General features: G+C 37.0%; 1 protein-coding gene across 1 annotated transcript; it reads right to left on the bottom strand.

Moving 5' to 3' along the window:
- Window positions 1–2504: 2504 nt before the first annotated feature.
- LOC118198614 (uncharacterized) lies at window positions 2505–3374 on the bottom strand. Its single transcript, XM_085823098.1, has 2 exons — window positions 3163–3374; window positions 2505–3020 (listed from the first exon to the last, which is right to left on the bottom strand). Exons 1-2 carry the CDS (start codon window positions 3372–3374, stop codon window positions 2603–2605), a joined length of 630 nt encoding a protein of 209 aa, XP_085679224.1. The 3' UTR covers window positions 2505–2602.
- Between the last annotated feature and the right edge of the window lie 14556 nt (window positions 3375–17930).

Below are 17930 nucleotides of genomic sequence, written 5' to 3'. Positions count from 1 at the left end.
CTATATGAAAGAGTTTAAAATAAATCAAATTACAAGCTGTAACACAATGGCCAATACAAGTACAAAGTCCGAAATCTGGACTCGTCGGGACTTCGGCGATTCTGGATTTGGGATTTTTCCGAATATTAGATCTTCAATTTAAATCTGGTGAGATGGCATGAAGAAATTATACAATTAAAAATATGAATTCGTAATTTATGAAATAAAGAACAATTATGGTTAAACAAAAGGGTATTAAAATTTACAAAAAAAACTTAATATTTATTTGTTTACTTTAAAGCTTTATCTAGGGCCGACGCTAGATACCGCCTGGTGCAGTCTGTACGGGTCATAAATTCTGCTACAAAGCGCCTACTTAAGTTCTAAATTTTCACCGCGCCTAAACTTTGGATCCCAGGTGCTTTCCCTAAATCATAAAAAACTTTTCATCCCTTAGTTTTGCCGTTCGGTGCTTCCCCAAATTCCAAAAATTTTGTCTTCCCTAAATTCTGCCGCCGCTTCTGGGTTTATGGTGAGTAACATGTCAGTTATTCTTAATTAAAATAGCACTAAATGTAATCTTTTGGCCTAAGAATTTTGGCCTTAGTTTCATTAACAAAATCTATTTTTAGCATATGAAAAGAAATTTTTGTTGAATTTTTCTTTGTCAACATTTCTTAAAGCATTTAAAAATGTATAATCATCGCCAAGCATAATGTTAGCATAAAAGGTTGCCATACTCTTGTTATTCAGTTATTAATATATAAAAAAAACTTTAGGTATCACTGCATGAGTTATTATTGAAGCTGCCATGTATTGATAAATATGCGGTGATGAAAGCAAAATATAATGAATAATGACTCGCCAGGTAGCGGTTGGGATTTAAAATAGGTAAATGTTTGGTTTGAGATGTATGCTAAGCAGATACTCAACTACGAATCCAAATTATTAATCTCACAAATTTATGCTTACATGGTTGTTTTTCCATAACGAGGGATTTTATTTAGTGCCTAAGTGAAATTAAGAATCGGAACTTTTAAGTGAAAATTTCCACGTTTTATTATAGAAGGAAAAATCAAATGCGTAAAGTATACAAAACCAAAAAAATGTTCGTGGCTTTGAGGTCCGGATTTCGGACTTTGTACTGTACTTGAATTGAAAAAGTGTAAGTAATGACCATACTTTTCTTGTCATCGCACATACATAGTTTGCTACTTGCCATTGACATAGAAGACTCTGCTTGGTCTTCTGCAGCCATAGCCCATTAAAACCAAATTTCCTACCAGGACATCCCACATTGATTTCTGCAGTTATTTCATGCAGTGTTGTTTCAGTCATTACGTGCAGGTGATTGGCCACTGTGTTGTCCATGATAGGAGGTTATACCTGAACTTAGGTATTCCCGGCACGTTCTTGTTACTGTGGATCTCGGAATGTTAAATTCCCTAATTTCCAAAATGGAATGTCCCATGTATCTAGCTCCAACTACCAATCCACGATTAGAGACTGTTAATTCCCACTGTGTGGCTATAATTACACTGAAAACTTTTTACATGAATAACTTGAATACAAACGAAAGCCCTGTAAATTTGCCCCATTTATACATATATCAATGTATATCATACACACCCATGTATAAGTTGACTCTCCTACATTTGAGAAAAATTTTGGGGAAAACAAACTTGTCGAGGGATGCCATCGCCACCAATAAAAACAGCATTCCGATGTTCACAATAAAATTTAATTCACGATTTAGCGAACTTTTGTTTATTTCCATTTTAGCAGATAATAAGCCTCACTTAAATAGACTGCGTCATCTTCTCTGCCATCATTTAATTCTATGTTACATTTGCTGATTCGATATGGTTTTATTAACTAAAGAGCGCCTCACAGATAGCGTACAGATTGAATTGGTCTGCGACATCAGATGTTGAATTAAAAAAAAACACTAATAAATAAAAATAAGAAACATAAATAAACATTTTTTTTCCTGCATGAACGATATATACGAGTAATAATCAAGTTCTCCGACGTGCCATCAATCAGCGGCAATGCCGTTGGGATATTTTTTTAGGTTCTGCGTAAAAGTCGAACCCCTAATTTGAAGTTTGACTTTTTCTTAAAATTTGTTACTTATATGCGAGTATATACAGTATATGCATAGCAATAACACAAATCAATAAATACACAAAAACAGCAAAAATAAATATAAATGTATTACTGTTTGAAATTTGCTTTATAAAAGTTATGTTGCTTATATGGAAGGAGTTCTGATGATGTGTTTATTTGTGCTAATTTTTATATTGCATCTTTGATTTATTATTTATATTATACAGTTATTTTCCTTGTTATATACATGCACATCTAAATTTAGATTTCTCATAGATCGGCGATAATAAAACTAAATACAGTGGTAGAATAATGATGATAATACATTTTTATCTTCAAATGACTGATGATCCATGTTAATTTTTTCATTATATAACAAAAGAATATGAAACTACTTTTTAAAATTAATCATTTTATATAAGATTTTAAAAAGTACACAGGTTTATAAAACAAAAAATATTTCCATTAACAAATGGTATGAAGTAAAATATATGTACACATTTTTGGGAATACATTAACCATCTAACTTTTTTTTTTTTTTTTTTTCAGAATTTAATGGTAAAACATTTATCAGAGGTTTATTAAAATTCGTTAAAAATGCAACAATAAAAAACATCTCATTTAAATTATGTAGGCTATTGTATGGAATAGCTCCCTCAAAATAGCGGAATATTTTTATTCTTCCTATTGCCCGTTCAATATGCACTCTTTTATTGGAAATAGCTTTATTTTCACTTCTTTGTTCAAGAGCGAACTGAATGTTTCCTTTCAAAAAGTGCGGTATTTTTAAGTGACACCCTTTCTTAGATAATTCTGAATTAATTGTAAATCCTTTATCAGCTAATACTAAATCTCCTTCCTCGAGTAAATCAAGTAACTGACTTTTTAAAAAGAGAGCTTTAACTGATATTGCACCACACCAAAGGTGACTGCTTCAGAAGGAGAGATGCCGACTAGTGCTTTCAGCATATTAGCATTTTTGTAGTAGTTATAGTTAGTTGCTGTTCTGTAGGATTGCATGGCCTCTGTATTTCGAGCTCTGTGCAATCAATGATTACTCGGCAATTTGGATACGGATGTAAGAATTGCAGAGGCATGAACTCTTTAACTTTGGCCTTTTTTGGCCATATATTCACACATTTAAGCTTAGTAGAAACAATTCTGGTTACACAATTGAAAATCTTTGAAACTGTAGAATCTATCTTAAAAATTATTCCTAGGAATTCATTTGTAGTTCCAGTTCGAATTTTCACTAGAAATATGAAAAATTGACCAATAGGTGGCATTCTATCTTTCTTTAACAAATCTTCCGATAAATTTAGAAAGTTGAATATTGTCATAAACGTCTCATAAAAGAAACCTGTTAAGCATTTCATGTTACTTTTATCCTCTCATTAGATGAAGAAAACACATTCAATAAAACATTATTTGGTGCAGCATCCAATTGGTCTCTCATTTCACAAAATTTGTTTAAAATTAACAAAAAAGACTCGTCATTTTGTGATGATACTGTCTTCCTTATGCAAATAGGAATATTTGCTCTGAAAAGGAAAAGAAAATTTGCTCTGAAAAGGAAAAAAAAAAAAAATAGTTATGGTTGATTTCAACCATAACTATTCTGTGGTTATGGAATTGGATGGGTTATATTCAATATTATAAAAAAAAATATATTATAGATGACAAGCTTTAAGACCAAAATAAATGCATAAGTGTCCTTTTAATATAATTTGAAAAATAAAGATAATAATGAAAGAAAGAAATAATAAAAGAAAACAGTTCTTTTAATAATTTGGGAATAAATAAATGTATAAAATAAAGGTACTTAACTGGGTATAAAGTATATATGTTATGAATAACAATCCCCTTCCCCCATTTTGGTGACACTACACCATGCTACACGTTGCAAACATCTAATTTATCACTTGCATCTAGCTAAAGTACCAAAATAACTGATAAATTTAAGATAGCTGAATATAAGTATAAATAGCATTTTATTATGAAAAGACATTTCTAAAATATCTATTCTGATTACAGTACGACAACTTAATAAAAAAATGCATTCTCTTAGCTAGAAAGGTATCAATGTAACAGATTTAGGTACTTTTCCATTATGCACTTGCCATACATTTTGATGTGTGTGTGTGTGTGTGTGTGAATAACAGAAAAGTGCCGTATGTGCGTACACATATACCACTTCGTACACACACATACCAAAATGCACGGCAGATATATAATGGAAAGGTTCTTTTATTTATTTGGCATTCTTTTGCTGAACTATTTAAATACTTATGTAATATATAGAATTCCTTATTAAAGGGGTTTCCAAGACTGAATCACTAATCAACTGAAACATCTCATTGAAATCTTTCCACGTATTTCTCATACCTCGTTACATGTTACATCTTGGTTGATTAGTAATTAAATTTGAATGCATTGTACTAAATTTTCAATTTTTTGTGAAACTTTTACAAGCAAATAAACATAATGCATACAAAATAGAGGACGAACTAACAATATAAATTATATTTAAATCAGCAATAGATCCAGTCCCGGATCTAGGGGGGGGCAAGCCGGGGCTGTGCCCCGGGCGGCAACTTCTGAGGACGGCAAATTCAAGAGTCGCGCTGAATTGTATTTGGAATGTTGTCAAATTTTGATGCAACATTAGTAGTTTTAAAGCCAGGGTTAAAAACTCTTTTAAGAGTATTTTATAATTAATTATTCGAAACCTTTGGAGCAAACAGTTTTAAAAGTAAGCTAAGTACAGCCGAACACGACTCTAAAGATAAGATCAGAGAGAGGACAATAGAGGGACTCCAGGCCAAAGAATGTCTATGTAAAGAAGGAAAGGTTCCATAGACGTAATGTAAACCAGTTTGCCTTCTGCGCCGCTAGAAAGAAGAGGGAACATTTGGCGACGGAACCTGTTGGCGAGAATTTCCCCCTCTGTAATGTACCGGACCTTACGGAGATTTTCGTATTATGACATTCTTTGGTATTATAGGAGGAATACGGGTTAAGATGAATCCTTCTTTGACAAAACGTTTCTTTGACTTTTCGCGATAATTTAAACTCGGATTTTCGTGCTTTTTTTTTTTTTTTTTCCCTCAAAATAAATAATCCATTAATTAATTTAGCGCGAAAAAATATGTTATTTACCTTTGCACAAAACGATATTCACGTTAATAATATTGTAACTAAATGTACTTAGATAATTTCATATAAGAAAATCTTTTATATTAATTCAGATTATTTTATAAATTTATCAGTGTTTTTTAAATATATTGAAGGTGACTTTTTTTTCATGATTCGCACTGTTTCTTTAAATATTTCCAAGTTATAGAACATACCAAATTACCTCATATTAAGTAAATAATAAAACCTCCAAATTTTAGAGTAAATTAAGTTTTGATACAATTAAATATTATATATTACATATATTTTAAATTCTGTGCATATTTATTTAATAAATCTATAACAAAATCTTCCCTCTTTTTATATAACTCTACATAAATGTTTTCTCACAGATATGACTTTTAACACTTCAGGCAGACTTACAAAACTTTTAAGAAATTTCACAAATTTTTAAACAATACTGAAGTTATAGATGAAATACCAAAAACTATCATACCTTATCTCACATTCCCTATCTTTTTTCTGTATGTATATAAATTTATACATTAAGTTTTGAATGCCTCGTTTGATATATTATGCAGACCTTAAAATATTACTACTGCAACTATATGTAATGTCAACCATTTATACTTCTAATATTTAATATAATCTGAAATTAATTGCAGAATTAATATTAGACTTTGCGCCCACTCCTCCTTTTTATACTTCTGTACATATTTCCCCCTCATGTCATTTGTTTGACATATTCTGTAGCTGTGAATTAAAAAACTTTTCAGAAGCATAATTACTAACTGTAAACAATAGAAAAATTATCTACATAATTCAGCCAAGTATAATTTTTAATATTTAAAGTAGTCTGAAATTAATAACAGAAATAATGATATACTTTACTCCCTTCCTTTATCCTTAACTTCTACATACTTTCTTATGCCATTTGTTTAATACGTTATCAAGACTTTAAAGAAAGCTTTTCAGAAATATCATTACTGCTAGTAAACTATCTAAAAAACTATCTATGTGATGTCAATTAATTAGCATTCATAATACTTAAAACAATCAGATATTACTTTTAGGAATACGACATATTTTATAATTCCCCTCAGATTTAATAATGTCTCTTAAATATTAAACAAAAAAACAAAACCAGAATTTATTTTAATATATTTTCTATTTATTGATTATCTCTAACTGCAGACAAAAAAAATACATATACATTTAATTATCTAAATGAGCAGCAAGCAATATTTAAAAAAAAATTCTTAACTGATTTGTCAATGTAAGAAAATTTTTTCTTGTTATCAAAATATTTAACGTATAAACATTCTTGTTCATAATTTTTTTCTATTACAAACTCTTTGCGGGATTATTAAACCACATATTATTAACATAATTATTAAAAGATTAAAATAATAGCTAGCAGTTTTTGTTGTGCTTATCATAATGTTCTTTAATATGTCCTAAACTTAAATGTTCTTTACTTAAAGTTTTCTATTGTTACCATGTTTTGCAATCCTTTCACAATATAATCCACATTGTTACTCTTCAAAACATATTTCAACACTGAAAAGCCAAGACATTATGACCACTTACTCAATAGCACATCGTGTAACCTTTGGCCTACATAACAGCTTCAACTTGCCTTGGCATGGATGACACAAGTTCTTGGTAGATGACTGGAGACAGGTTATAACAAATGTTTAAGCAGTGGTCACACAAATTTGAAATATTCCAACATGGTGATGTTGAGCTCCGATCTGCCACTCCATGAAATTCCAAATATGCCATATCACATTAAGATCTGATGAGTTAGATGGCCAGGACATTAATTGGTATTCATCGTTATGCTCCTCGAATTACTCGAACACAATTCGATCCTTGTGACATGGGACATTGTCCTCCTGGAAGATTCCATTTCCAGTGGCTGTGTGGTGCCGATTTTGCTGTATCAAGAAGGACAGTCTCCAAAGTCCTTCTTCTTTGATGATCCGTGGGTGTCAACATCTTACCATCTACTGCTGGTTCCAGCTTCACTAATCCAATTTGCATAAATACTAACAATGGCAGACTGTGAAAACCTACCAGTTGTTCAGTTTCATAGATACTTGTTTCGAGCCTCATTCGAGTTCAATGAAAAATGTGTCCCACATTTTTCAGTGGTCATAATGTTTTGTCCCGTCAGTGTATATGCAAGAGTTATAATACGATAAAAGGAACATTTATACTCAAGGAATGTACATATTTTACTGCATTATGATTGAAATATAAAGCAGAAGAAGAACCAAATTTACAACCAAGAGGTTAACAGTATTATTTAAATTAAAAAATCCTAAATTGCATTTAAAAAAATTTAAATTTGTATAGGTTACTGAAGTCACTGACTGTATTATTTAGTTCTTATTACGTGCAACATTGCATAAATGAATATTTATACTGCGACTCAAATCCTAATCCTATTATTAAACATAAATATAACATAAATTGATCATTTTCTACACTATTAAATGAATTACTGAAAGAAACATTATTATGGAATTAATATATTACATTATTATGACAAATTGGTATGCATAATTGCTATTAATAACATTTGAAATATACTTGTTAGTCCTCTTATTTTACTTTTTTTAAAAACAAATCAGTGATCACAGAATTTTGTTATGAATGATTATTCTTTTTTTAATTTTATAAAAAAATTTAGTGCCTTCAGGATGATTCAACCAATATTGTATTCAGTTTCACAATAAATAAATATACTTATCAAAGAATAAAATTTGCATCAAGAAATTTATCTTGAAATGCATAATATCTGCATACTTAAAATTCAATATATAAAGACGACATGAGGCAATTAAAAGCACCAGTTCCATATAAACTTAAAAATCATGAAGCATTCTAAATTCATACGTAATTGGTTCACTATTATTCCACCTTTAAAAAAATTAGCATTCATAATCAATAAATCACTTAGAATATGATATAAAAACTGATTATTAGCATAATAGAAAATAGACATAAAATTCCCCAGAAAAATTTAACAAATAAAAATAAAATCATTTTCTTAATTAATTAATTTTTTCCAATCATACAATACATAACATACAATTTTCAATACACAACTTTAATACATATTCTTACGAATTTGGTATTTAAACAGCTAATGTTAGTTCAATTATAAATTAAATGGTTTTATTTCTCGCGCAGTGCAGCGCGTGACGAATATTAAAAGAAAGCTAAGGCGGAAAATTGAAAATACAAGAGCGCGTGCATTAAATAAATAAATACCTCTTTTTGATTTCGAGAAAGTACTGGAAAATTCTAGCGCGTGATTTTAAAATCTTATAAAAGGAGGAAAACATCTCAGTTTGTAGTAGTTGCTTAGTTTGTTGTTGTTTAGAAAACTGCTCTTGTTGATTGTAGCGAATTCGCGGATTAGCGATCTTTAGCTGTTTTGAATTACGTTCTATTGGACATTTGAGTAGTTAAAAGATAACTACTGTGAGATATTGTAATACTGCATGATAATTTGAGAAAATTTAAGCATTTTTGTTGTGATAATAATAAATTTTTGTTCATTTTTCATCGGACTTGTGCATTCATTTAATAACGAACCCGTACGCACGCAACAATTTTTCGTGTCAGAAGTGGGATTTGAATGCCAATAACAAGAGGGATGGAAGAACAATTGAGACAGCTCATTACTGCTTTAGCTGCGTTCCAAGAAAAGATGGAAGCTGGCCAATCATCTTTTAAAGAAGAAATTAAGGAAAAAATGGATGCTGGTCAAAAATCCGTACAGGAAATGATTGAAGCGAGACAGGAAGAAATGAAATTGGGCCAGGAATTACTTAAGGAAGAAATGAAAACGGCACAAGAACAAATGAAATTGAGCCAAGAATCCGTTAAGGAAGAAATGAAGGCCATTCAAACTGGTCAATTAACTTTTAAAGACGAAATAAAAGTTGTTAAGGAATCTGTTAAAGAAGAAATAAAAGCTGTTCAAGTCAAGATTGAAGAAAGTCAATGCGAAATGAAAAGAGAAATTGCCTGCATAATAGAAACCAAATTCGATGCTATGGAAGGCAGAATAGATGTGGTTGAGAATAAAGTGGGACAAATTGAGGGAAATGTTTCTTCTGTTAAAGAAGAAATAGAAGAAAGAGTTTGTTCCGTTCAGAAACAAATCGAACAACAAATTGATGACCGGGTTTCTGCGGTTGCCAAAGAACTGGAAACTTTAAAGAAATTCGTAGCGACGGCTGGGAGTAAGAGTGATGATTTTAAATTCTTACCGATGCCTGCTCGTCCATCTCTGAAGCTATCCACATATGATGGGAGGACATCCTGGCAAGTGTATAAGACCCAGTTTTCTATCGTGGCGGATGCGAATGGATGGGATTCCCAAGCTAAGGCCTGTCATCTCGCCGCTTCTCTGAGAGCAGACGCAGCGGATATCCTGCAGACGCTTCCCGAAAACAAAAGGTTAGTTTTCGAAGCTCTGTCCGGCGCCTTGGAGTTGCGCTTTGGGGAGAAGTGTTTAAAAGACTACAGCAGGCTCCAATTAAAATCTCGTCAACAGAAGCCTACCGAAACACTTCAGGAGCTCGCCGCGGATGTTGAAAGGCTGTCCCATCTCGCCTTTTCGGAATGCCCGACAGAAACAAGGGAAATCCTGTCCTTGCAATACTTTATCGACGGCATCCGAGATACTGAAATACAGAAAGCTCTACGAATGGCGGATGTAAAAGATTTAAAAAGTGCTCTAGTGTACGCCATGAAATTTGAGGCAGCCCAGCAAGCCACTCGTCGAGACCGCCACCCCGTCAGAGCTGCTCAAGTCCAGGAGCCAGGGGATCAAGTCACCGCTCGACTTGACGATTTAACTAGACAACTGAACGCCTTGAGACGGAATATTGGTGAAAAGAAACCGACCGTTAAGTGCTGGAACTGCGGTGCTGAAGGACACATACGACGAAACTGCAAAACACCGCAGGGTACTGATGTTAAGACCGCTTCTAACAAGCAGCAGGGAAACTAATTAGTGGCCATCTCGCGGGGCGGAGGTTGCCAGATAATGAAAAGCCCCCGTTTAAAGCGCTTCAGATTTCTGCAGTGAGAGGCGGCAGTAATGGACTTTTCATAATAGGACATATTAATGGAGTTCCGTGCAATATGACTATAGATACAGGAGCCAACGTCACCATCATCCGAAAAGATTTGGCTCAACAACTAGGAAACAAACTTATCTGGACGCCGCTCTGCGTTACCCTCCAGACTGTGTCCGGTGAGAAGATCGAAATCGACGGAAAAGTAAATGTTAACATCACGTTTGGAAGTGCCGCTTACCATCACACGGCATATGTAGCAGAGATCACTGATTCTTGCATACTCGGATTGGACTTTCTAAGGAAATACAATTTTTCCTTGGATTTTAAAAATAACGAATTGCATTCTACATCTGACGACATAGCGTTATTTCTCGTTAATGATGAAGAAGTTAAATCTGTCCATAAAATCATAGCACAAGACTATATTACAATACCGGCAAGAACAGAAATTTTACTTCCTGGATCCATAGCCGAAAATAGAAATTTCCGCTACGGCATCATAGAATATCCCAATAACTGTAATATCCCAAAAGGAGTATTAGTAGCCTCAACACTCGTCGACATATCCAGAACGGTTATCCCGGTGAGAGTAGCCAATGTAACTGAAAAGTCGAGAGTTATTAAGAAAGGTGAAGTGGTTGCAACATGTACTCCAGTAACCAGCGTTGAAAGAAAGAGTAACATCCCAGAATCCGTGTGCTGAGAGAGCATTACATCGGAGTTATTGCAGAATGCACAATTAAACGATAAGGAGAAAAATGCTGCCGATCGCGTCATTAAAGATCTTCAAGTTGTTTTCTCCCGCTCGTCTTCTGACGTGGGTCGAACTAGTTTGACACAACATAGAATAGATACTGGCGATCACCCCCCGATCAAGCAACATCCAAGACGTCTACCGTTTGCAAAACAGGAAGAGGTGCGAACACTGTTAAAAGATATGGAAGAAGGCGATGTCATCGAGCCTTCAGCGAGTCCATGGGCATCTCCCATCGTTCTCGTCAGAAAGAAAGACGGGTCAACAAGATTTTGCGTTGACTATCGCCGGTTGAATGAGGTTACGAAGAAAGACAGTTACCCTCTTCCTAGAACTGATGACATTCTAGACACTCTTACTGGAAGCAAGTGGTTCTCAACACTTGATTTAAAGAGTGGGTATTGGCAAGTCGAAATCCATCCTGATGACTGAGAAAAGACGGCATTTACTACGGGACAAGGACTTTGGCAGTTCAAAGTGATGCCGTTTGGACTGTGTAATGCGCCGGCAACATTCGAACGTCTTATGGAGACTGTTTTGAAAGGCCTTTCCTACGAAGCCTGTCTGATATACCTGGACGATATCATCGTCGTCGGAAAGAGTTTTGAAGAGCATAGGCCAATCTGAAGCTGACTCCCGCTAAATGCAAATTGTTTCGAAAGGAAGTGACTTACATGGGACATGTCATCTCTGCAGAAGGTGTGCGCACGGATCCTGAAAAGATATCAGCGGTTAAATCCTGGACGCGTCCCGAAAATGTCCATCAGCTGAGGAGCTTCCTAGGGCTTTGCACCTACTATAGGAGATTCGTGAAGAACTTTTGTTCCATCGCAAGACCACTTCACAAGCTGACAGAGAGCAAGCAAAGATTCTTGTGGACAAAGGAATGCGAGGATGCATTTAACAACTTAAAGGAAGCTTTAACATCTGCTCCAATCCTGACGTATCCTCAGCTCGACAGACCATTTATTCTCGACACCGACGCGAGCAATTAAAGTGTCGGTGCTGTTTTGTCCCAAGAAATAGACGGCCAAGAACGTGTAGTAGCTTACTGGAGCAAGTGCCTGTCTAAACCGGAGAGGAATTACTGTGTCACAAGGAAAGAGTTGCTCGCCATAGTCAAAGCTGTAGAACATTTCCATCATTATCTATACGGGAGAAAATTCCTCCTCCGCACGGACCATGCCTCATTGGCCTGGCTTTTAAATTTCAAAAATCCTGAGGGTCAAATAGCCAGGTGGATACAGAGACTCCAAGAATATGACATCACTATCCGTCATCGTAAGGGATCATCACACGGAAACGCCGACGCCCTGTCTAGAAGACCTTGCCAAGAAAGCTGCCGATATTGTTCCAGGGTGGAAGCGAAATACGAGCTGCTGACTCCGGTCGCAAGACAAATTACAACATCAACATCGGCTGATCGAGACCCGTGGAGTGATGATGAAGTCAGGAAAGACCAGCTGGAAGACCGCGACATTAAACCCATACTTGATTTAATAGAGTCGTCAAACAGAAAACCTACATGGCAGGACATTTCTATCTGTAGTCCTACAACAAAACAATACTGGGCACTCTGGGATTCACTTCACATTCAGAACGGCGTCTTATACCGGAAATTCGAGTCGGATGATGGGAAGACGTCCCGATGGCAACTGATACTTCCAAGATCCCGGATTCCTGATGTCCTCAAAGAACTACATAACAGCCGTACAGGAGGTCACTTTGGAATTATGAAGACCTTACAGAGAGTTCGTGAGCGCTTTTACTGGAATAATGCAAAGAATGACGTGCAAAAGTGGTGCCGATCTTGCGATGCCTGTGCAGGTCGAAAAGGACCGAGGAAACGCAGCCGAGGCAGACTGCAACGTAACAACGTAGGTGCGCCTTTTGAACGTATCGCCTTTGACATCCTGGGACCTCTGCCACGAACTGCTGATGGCAACAAATACATACTCGTTGTCATTGATTACTTCACCAAGTGGCCTGAAGCTTATCCTATTCCTGATCAAGAGGCAGTCACAGTAGCTGAGGTAATGATACAGCACTGGATTTCCAGGTTCGGAGTGCCTCTTCAGTTACATTCCGATCAGGGAAGGAATTTTGCCTCGGCAGTAATCAAAGAACTATGCAAACTACTTGGCATTGACAAAACTCAAACGACGCCATCGCATCCCCAGTCGGACGGCATGGTAGAGAGGTTCAATCCAACCATCCTTAATAACCTCTCATTAGTGGTTTCCAGAAACCAACAGGACTGGGACAAGAAATTACCACTCTTTTTACTGGCTTACCGTAGTGCTGTCCACGAGACTACCGGCTATTTTCCATGACAGATGCTCTTCGGTCGTGACCTTCGTCTGCCTTGTGATCTATTGTTTGGCCGCCCTCCGGATGCTCCTTCATCGTCTGAGGAATATATTCAAGATCTCCAGGCCCGGCTTGAAGTGATGCACAATTTTGCACGAGAGCGAGTCAACTTGGCGACGGAGAAGATGAAGACCCGCTACGACACAAGAGCTACTGAACATCAATTCCACGAAGGAGACAAGGTGGGGTTGTGGAATCCGACTCGACGGAAAGGACTTTGTCCGAAATTACAGTCACCTTGGGATGGGCCGTACACAGTCCTAAACAGGCTGAATGACGTCGTGGTTCGGATTCGTAAGTCTTCGAACTCTAAACCTAAAGTCGTTCATTACGACAGGTTAGCTCATTACTATGGCCATAGTACATAATGTAAATAATTGTATATAGTATAAGACCATGGTCCATTTTGTTTTTAAATGTGTATTTGATTTGTATTTGATAGCATTTGATTTGTTTTTTGTATTGCATTTATTGTTCATGTTGTTTATTATTGTAATGAAATGCTTATTAATGCATTTATGCCACAGTTGTAAGTTTAGCTTCCTGTCCAGGGATTGTACTGCCCGGGACGTGCGGTCCTTTGGAAGGGGGCAGTGTTACGAATTTGGTATTTAAAAAGCTAATGTTAGTTCAATTATAAATTAAATGGTTTTATTTCTCGCGCAGTGCAGCGCGTGACGAATATTAAAAGAAAGCTAAGGCGGAAAATTGAAAATACAAGAGCGCGTGCATTAAATAAATAAATATCTCTTTTTGATTTCGAGAAAGTACTGGAAAATTCTAGCGCGTGATTTTAAAATCTTATAAAAGGAGGAAAACATCTCAGTTTCTAGTAGTTGCTTAGTTTGTTGTTGTTTAGAAAACTGCTCTTGTTGATTGTAGCGAATTCGCGGATTAGCGTTCTTTAGCTGTTTTGAATTACGTTCTATTGGACATTTGAGTAGTTAAAAGATAACTACTGTGAGATATTGTAATACTGCATGATAATTTGAGAAAATTTAAGCATTTTTGTGGTGATAATAATAAATTTTTCATCGGACTTGTGCATTCATTTCATAACGAACCCGTACGCACGCAACAATTTTTGGTGTCAGAAGTGGGATTTGAATGCCAATAACAAGAGGGATGGAAGAACAATTGAGACAGCTCATTACTGCTTTTGCTGCGTTCCAAGAAAAGATGGAAGCTGGCCAATCATCTTTTAAAGAAGAAATTAAGGAGAAAATGGATGCTGGTCAAAAATCCGTACAGGAAAAGATTGAAGCGGGACAGGAAGAAATGAAATTGGGCCAGGAATTACTTAAGGAAGAAATGAAAACGGCACAGGAACAAATGAAATTGAGCCAAGAATCCGTTAAGGAAGAAATGAAGGCCATTCAAACTGGTCAATTAACTTTTAAAGACGAAATAAAAGTTGTTAAGGAATCTGTTAAAGAAGAAATAAAAGCTGTTCAAGTCAAGATTGAAGAAAGTCAATGCGAAATGAAAAGAGAAATTGCCTGCATAATAGAAACCAAATTCGATGCTATGGAAGGCAGAATAGATGTGGTTGAGAATAAAGTGGGACAAATTGAGGAAAATGTTTCTTCTGTTAAAGAAGAAATAGAAGAAAGAGTTTGTTCCGTTCAGAAACAAATCGAACAACAAATTGATGACCGGGTTTCTGCGGTTGCCAAAGAACTGGAAACTTTAAAGAAATTCGTAGCGACGGCTGGGAGTAAGAGTGATGATTTTAAATTCTTACCGATGCCTGCTCGTCCATCTCTGAAGCTATCCACATATGATGGGAGGACATCCTGGCAAGTGTATAAGACCCAGTTTTCTATCGTGGCGGATGCGAATGGATGGGATTCCCAAGCTAAGGCCTGTCATCTCGCCGCTTCTCTGAGAGCAGACGCAGCGGATATCCTGCAGACGCTTCCCGAAAACAAAAGGTTAGTTTTCGAAGCTCTGTCCGGCGCCTTGGAGTTGCGCTTTGGGGAGAAGTGTTTAAAAGACTACAGCAGGCTCCAATTAAAATCTCGTCAACAGAAGCCTACCGAAACACTTCAGGAGCTCGCCGCGGATGTTGAAAGGCTGTCCCATCTCGCCTTTTCGGAATGCCCGACAGAAACAAGGGAAATCCTGTCCTTGCAATACTTTATCGACGGCATCCGAGATACTGAAATACAGAAAGCTCTATGAATGGCGGATGTAAAAGATTTAAAAAGTGCTCTAGTGTACGCCATGAAATTTGAGGCAGCCCAGCAAGCCACTCGTCGAGACCGCCACCCCGTCAGAGCTGCTCAAGTCCAGGAGCCAGGGGATCAAGTCACCGCTCGACTTGACGATTTAACTAGACAACTGAACGCCTTGACACGGAATATTGGTGAGAAGAAACCGACCGGTAAGTGCTGGAACTGCGGTGCTGAAGGACACATACGACGAAACTGCAAAACACCCCAGGGTACTGATGTTAAGACCGCTTCTAACAAGCAGCAGGGAAACTAATTAGTGGCCATCTCGCGGGGCGGAGGTTGCCAGATAATGAAAAGCCCCCGTTTAAAGCGCTTCAGATTTCTGCAGTGAGAGGCGGCAGTAATGGACTTTTCATAATAGGACATATTAATGGAGTTCCGTGCAATATGACTATAGCTACAGGAGCCAACGTCACCATCATCCGAAAAGAATTGGCTCAACAACTAGGAAACAAACTTATCTGGACGCCGCCCTGCGTTACCCTCCAGACTGTGTCCGGTGAGAAGATCGAAATCGACGGAAAAGTAAATGTTAACATCACGTTTGGAAGTGCCGCTTACCATCACACGGCATATGTAGCAGAGATCACTGATTCTTGCATACTCGGATTGGACTTTCTAAGGAAATACAATTTTTCCTTGGATTTTAAAAATAACGAATTGCATTCTACATCTGACGACATAGCGTTATTTCTCGTTAATGATTAAGAAGTTAAATCTGTCCATAAAATCATAGCACAAGACTATATTACAATACCGGCAAGAACAGAAATTTTACTTCCTGCATCCATAGCCGAAAATAGAAATTTCCGCTACGGCATCATAGAATATCCCAATAACTGTAATATCCCAAAAGGAGTATTAGTAGCCTCAACACTCGTCGACCTATCCAGAACGGTTATCCCGGTGAGAGTAGCCAATGTAACTCAAAAGTCGAGAGTTATTAAGAAAGGTGAAGTGGTTGCAACATGTACTCCAGTAACCAGCGTTGAAAGAAAGAGTAACATCCCAGAATCCGTGTCCTGAGAGAGCATTACATCGGAGTTATTGCTGAATGCACAATTAAACGATAAGGAGAAAAATGCTGCCGATCGCGTCATTAAAGATCTTCAAGTTGTTTTCTCCCGCTCGTCTTCTGACGTGGGTCGAACTAGTTTGACACAACATAGAATAGATACTGGCGATCATCCCCCGATCAAGCAACATCCAAGACGTCTACCGTTTGCAAAACAGGAAGAGGTGCGAACACTGTTAAAAGATATGGAAGAAGGCGATGTCATCGAGCCTTCAGCGAGTCCATGGGCATCTCCCATCGTTCTCGTCAGAAAGAAAGACGGGTCAACAAGATTTTGCGTTGACTATCGCCGGTTGAATGAGGTTACGAAGAAAGACAGTTACCCTCTTCCTAGAACTGATGACATTCTAGACACTCTTTCTGGAAGCAAGTGGTTCTCAACACTTGATTTAAAGAGTAGGTATTGGCAAGTAGAAATCCATCCTGATGCCTGAGAAAAGACGGCATTTACTACGGGACAAGGACTTTGGCAGTTCAAAGTGATGCCGTTTGGACTGTGTAATGCGCCGGCAACATTCGAACGTCTTATGGAGACTGTTTTGAAAGGCCTTTCCTACGAAGCCTGTCTGATATACCTGGACGATATCATCATCGTCGCAAAAAGAGTTTTGAAGAGCATAGGCCAATCTGAAGCTGACTCCCGCTAAATGCAAATTGTTTCGAAAGGAAGTGACTTACCTGGGACATGTCATCTCTGCAGAAGGTGTGCGCAAGGATCCTGAAAAGATATCAGCGGTTAAATCCTGGACGCGTCCCGAAAATGTCCATCAGCTGAGGAGCTTCCTAGGGCTTTGCACCTACTATAGGAGATTCGTGAAGAACTTTTCTTCCATCGCAAGACCACTTCACAAGCTGACAGAGAGCAAGCAAAGATTCTTGTGGACAAAGGAATGCGAGGATGCATTTAACAACTTAGAGGAAGCTTTAACATCTGCTCCAATCCTGACGTATCCTGAGCTCGACAGACCATTTATTCTCGACACCGACGCGAGCAATGAAAGTGTCGGTGCTGTTTTGTCCCAAGAAATAGACGGCCAAGAACGTGTAGTAGCTTACTGGAGCAAGTGCCTGTCTAAACCGGAGAGGAATTACTGTGTCACAAGGAAAGAGTTGCTCGCCATAGTCAAAGCTGTAGAACATTTCCATCATTATCTATACGGGAGAAA

The sequence above is a fragment of the Stegodyphus dumicola genome, chromosome 9 (assembly GCF_044657685.1).
Source record: "Stegodyphus dumicola isolate Sdum_Otavi_A_Nest chromosome 9, ASM4465768v1".
In the NCBI taxonomy this organism is placed as follows: domain Eukaryota; kingdom Metazoa; phylum Arthropoda; class Arachnida; order Araneae; family Eresidae; genus Stegodyphus; species Stegodyphus dumicola.
The sequence above is the reverse complement of the archived record's forward strand: the minus strand, read 5'-3'. Positions and strand labels throughout refer to the sequence as shown.

Bases quoted from the DNA above. Each gene is read 5' to 3' on its own strand.
- LOC118198614 (XM_085823098.1), bottom strand. From the start codon at position 3,374: ATGCCACCTATTGGTCAATTTTTCATATTTCTAGTGAAAATTCGAACT. The intron at 3,021-3,162 runs GTATCCAAATTG...CTCCTTCTGAAG, and splicing joins CCTCTGCAATTCTTACATCC to CAGTCACCTTTGGTGTGGTG.